Below are 3,536 nucleotides of genomic sequence, written 5' to 3' on the forward strand. Positions count from 1 at the left end.
ATCGCGTTCTTACTAAGATATACAAGGATCAAATAGTAAATTCAAAAACATGGTACATGGCAGAGAGGTACTTCTGCATGTTCAACATATAATACCATGAATAATGTGCAACAACAGAACAAACTAACACGTTTGACTTTAGTGGCTAGAGGACGAGTTTTAAATTGGATACTTGCTATATTTCGTCCAATATCTACGGAGAAGAACAAAAATTGGTAGAAATTAAAGTTAATAAGTAGCATGCGGAAAGGAACATAACAACCAACAATATCTGGCGACAAAATAAGGACCTAAAATGGATTGACATTAACTAAGAAACTAAAAACCTCCCAGGAAATCGTATATCAACTATAAAAATTGGTAGAAATTAAAGTTAATAAGTAGCATGCTATATTTTATCATCATTTTATTCCACTTGAAGAATCATCATAATAAGAAAATTAAATGGGATCGATGTCTTAATTTCAGTCTAAAAATTAAAGTTTAACCAAAGAAGGAAACATTTTCACTTGAAAGGGAGCTATAATCCGCGGCACTGGTTTGTTGATTAGTGTACATAGAAGAAGAAGATGAAGTAGGAGGCATAGGAGGTGGCAGTGGCGGCGGTGGGGGTGGCTGTGGGGTCTGGGGCAAGGAAGCAGCAGAAACAGCCCCGGAAGTAGAGAACAAAGCCATATGATGAGAATTAGATGGAAGGAGATTGGCTTCCCTGTATTTGTATTTAAGTATCTCATCCCTTACTGCGTTGAGCTCGGCTTGTAAAGATTGAACTTGTTGTTGCAAAGCCGAAATTGCACCCATGCATCCATACACCGGATCTCGTAGCCTCACATTTGCTTCATAAACAAGACTATTTGCTGCATCTGCTCTTTGAGTCTCCGGCACCTCCTGATTAAATAATTATGTGCACGACACATAAGGTAATTAAGAACCAAGAAATAAAAATCCAGGATGAGAAATCTAAAAGATATATATTATCGATAAAAACCAATTATTCTTTTTAACGAAAATAGTGAGGGAATTGAAGGATTAGGATTTATTTCATAAAAACCAAATATTAACAAAATATGGAAAGATGAAGCTTGGCACCAGTATCAAACACTTTTCTCCGAAATTGAAAGTACATGATGAATGCATAATGATGACTTAATAAGAATTAGGACTTATAGTTTAATTACCATGAGCATCTTCGAGACGTTGCTGGCACCAAAGACCTTATGAACCGAAGCAAACTTCTGGGGTTCGTGGGGAGAGAAGTAAGGAGAGAAGGGGCATTCCTGTGCACACCTTCGTCTGAGGAGTTTACAGGCAGCACAAGGAGTGATGGTGTTTAGGGTTCCAGGAGGGCCCAACATGTGTCTTCTTCCCATTTGATAATGGGAAGAAGCATCAGTTTCTCTCTTAAACTTCTTGCCTAACTCATCAACTCTCTCCCTAGAAGCAGAAAATTAACGCATAAACAAAATTGTGATGACACATATAATACAAATATAGAAAGAGAATTGATTCCGCAAACTCTTTTCTCCTTTTGCGCATTCCTATTTATTTCCGTTCCTATATATTCTTTTGATTTCTTCATTTCGAAGGCTAGGAAAAAACAGGTGTGTAAGGAGAGAAAAATTTGCGTGGAAGTCAGTTCCCATAGAAAACGTTGCAATTATAGGAAAAAATAATTATTACCTTTCTCTGGACATTCAGGCATGCTCTCTCAGGGTGGTGGAGTTGCTAAAGGAGAAAGAGAGGAAGGGTTGAAGAAGGAAGTATAATATAGGGGGGTACAAATTAATGAGTGAACTTCAAAGGCAAGGTACACTATATAAAAAGTGGTCTACTGTTAATATGGTTTTATAAAACAAATTAAGAGACAAAAGGGGTTGGAGTGTTAATAGAGTTTAAACTACTGACTCAGATTATAAGAAGGGGAGCAGAAAGCTGAGGAACTTTTGTTTGTTGGTGCTGATAAGTATTTCTTTGGTTGATGTACGAGGATTCCAGAAATTATAGTTCTCCAGAATGCAATAGAGCACTCTCAGTCTGAGATAAAAGCATCAATGGAGAGAGAATAGTGAGAGGGGGAGGGAAGAAAAGCATAAAAGCCAACTCTGTGACCGCTAGCCCTCTCGCGCTCACGTGTGGTTCCTTAAATGTGTTTTGACTTTTTGAATCAACCATTTGATTTCATGCCTGCATGTGGTTCTTGCTTCATTCTCAGGAAAGACCTAACTAGTTTTTTCCCCCCTCTTTTTTCTTTGAGAGTTGAACACAAATTATCTTATAACACACATGTTTTTAATTAATAACCTAAGACAAACTATTATTGAAAATGTAAATTAGCTAGCTCCACATGAGTGTTTAGAATTAGAGAGTACAACTGTTATTTGTTGATACCGAATATCAATCTACAGTACATATATTTATAATATAATGTATAGCTAAACACACTCACTTTGACCAAAAAAAAAACACACACTCATAATTCGTTATTCTTCTCCATAAAGTATTTATAAGAAACAAGATAGAAAACTAATTTCAAACAAGAAATAAATCAATCCTAATTGAACAAGCAGGCCTAAATACATAAGGGTAAGGAAACTTAATTTCCTCTTAAAAGTTATTTTGAGAAATAAAATATCTCCTCTCTATTTTATTATTCTTTAATATATGTATAACAACAATGTTAATGTATCAGGAACTATATCAGTATGTTTCGGTACCAAACTTTTTTTTCTCTTTCACGTTTTATAATTGAGGAGATATATCTCATTATTAAGTTGTAATAGGCATGTTAGCTCCTTGTCAAAATCAAGAACGCACCTTTGATTAAAAAGCCTGTATCTGGGATCTTGTTTCGAAAACGAAATTTTATATCGGCATCACCGTGTGAAAACCGCAATTTGTACTTGAAGATGGCTAAGACCAACTTTAGACCCATATGATTTAGTCAGAACTATAATCTGTCAAACATTGATTTTCCCATTCTTTACAACTAGCTAATACATATGGATCAACAGCAAATTAGTTCAAGCACTCCCTTTTTCTTTCCCCTTCAGGCATATCCAGCTAGATGGATTAATTAATCGAAGTGAGTTATATACATTCCTTGTCTAATTTAGTGAGTCATATTTACAAGCAAAAGAATCACATATACAACAATAAAATTGGGATAAATCAAAAGTATATACATTAGAAGTCATATATAAATGAATATAGGACAAATGGGGTTTGATTGTTGGGACGAAGAACTAATTCATCTCGAAAGTTATTTTTTCCTTCCCCTTGTCAGTCATATCCCAAACTCCTACTTCAAGGAGCTCTCTAACTCTATAAGATTACTCAACACATCAGTGATGTCCACAGAAAAAGACTAGGCACCCTTCAAGATAAGTTATATATTGCGACGTATCTATCGGAGTTTACCTACATTTTCATCTAAGGAATGCATTGTGATTAATCTAACCTAGTTGTCTATTTCAGCTATCCAAATGCTGCGTTGTCCATATTTTAACTAGTGCTGTCAACAGCTTCAATGATTGTAT

The 3,536-nt window shown here is 35.4% G+C and overlaps 1 protein-coding gene across 1 annotated transcript; it reads right to left on the reverse strand.

The window, feature by feature from the left end:
• Window positions 1-367: 367 nt before the first annotated feature.
• On the reverse strand, window positions 368-2,171 carry LOC126627931 (LOB domain-containing protein 15-like). Its single transcript, XM_050297498.1, has 3 exons — window positions 1,681-2,171; window positions 1,179-1,434; window positions 368-888 (listed from the first exon to the last, which is right to left on the reverse strand). The coding sequence occupies exons 1-3, from the start codon at window positions 1,692-1,694 to the stop codon at window positions 484-486; spliced, it is 675 nt and encodes a 224-aa protein (XP_050153455.1). The 5' UTR covers window positions 1,695-2,171; the 3' UTR covers window positions 368-483.
• Between the last annotated feature and the right edge of the window lie 1,365 nt (window positions 2,172-3,536).

The sequence above is a fragment of the Malus sylvestris genome, chromosome 7, assembly GCF_916048215.2.
Source record: "Malus sylvestris chromosome 7, drMalSylv7.2, whole genome shotgun sequence".
Lineage (NCBI taxonomy): Eukaryota > Viridiplantae > Streptophyta > Magnoliopsida > Rosales > Rosaceae > Malus > Malus sylvestris.

Bases quoted from the DNA above. Each gene is read 5' to 3' on its own strand.
- LOC126627931 (XM_050297498.1), bottom strand. The intron at 889-1,178 runs GTAATTAAACTA...TTATTTAATCAG, and splicing joins ACGTCTCGAAGATGCTCATG to GAGGTGCCGGAGACTCAAAG.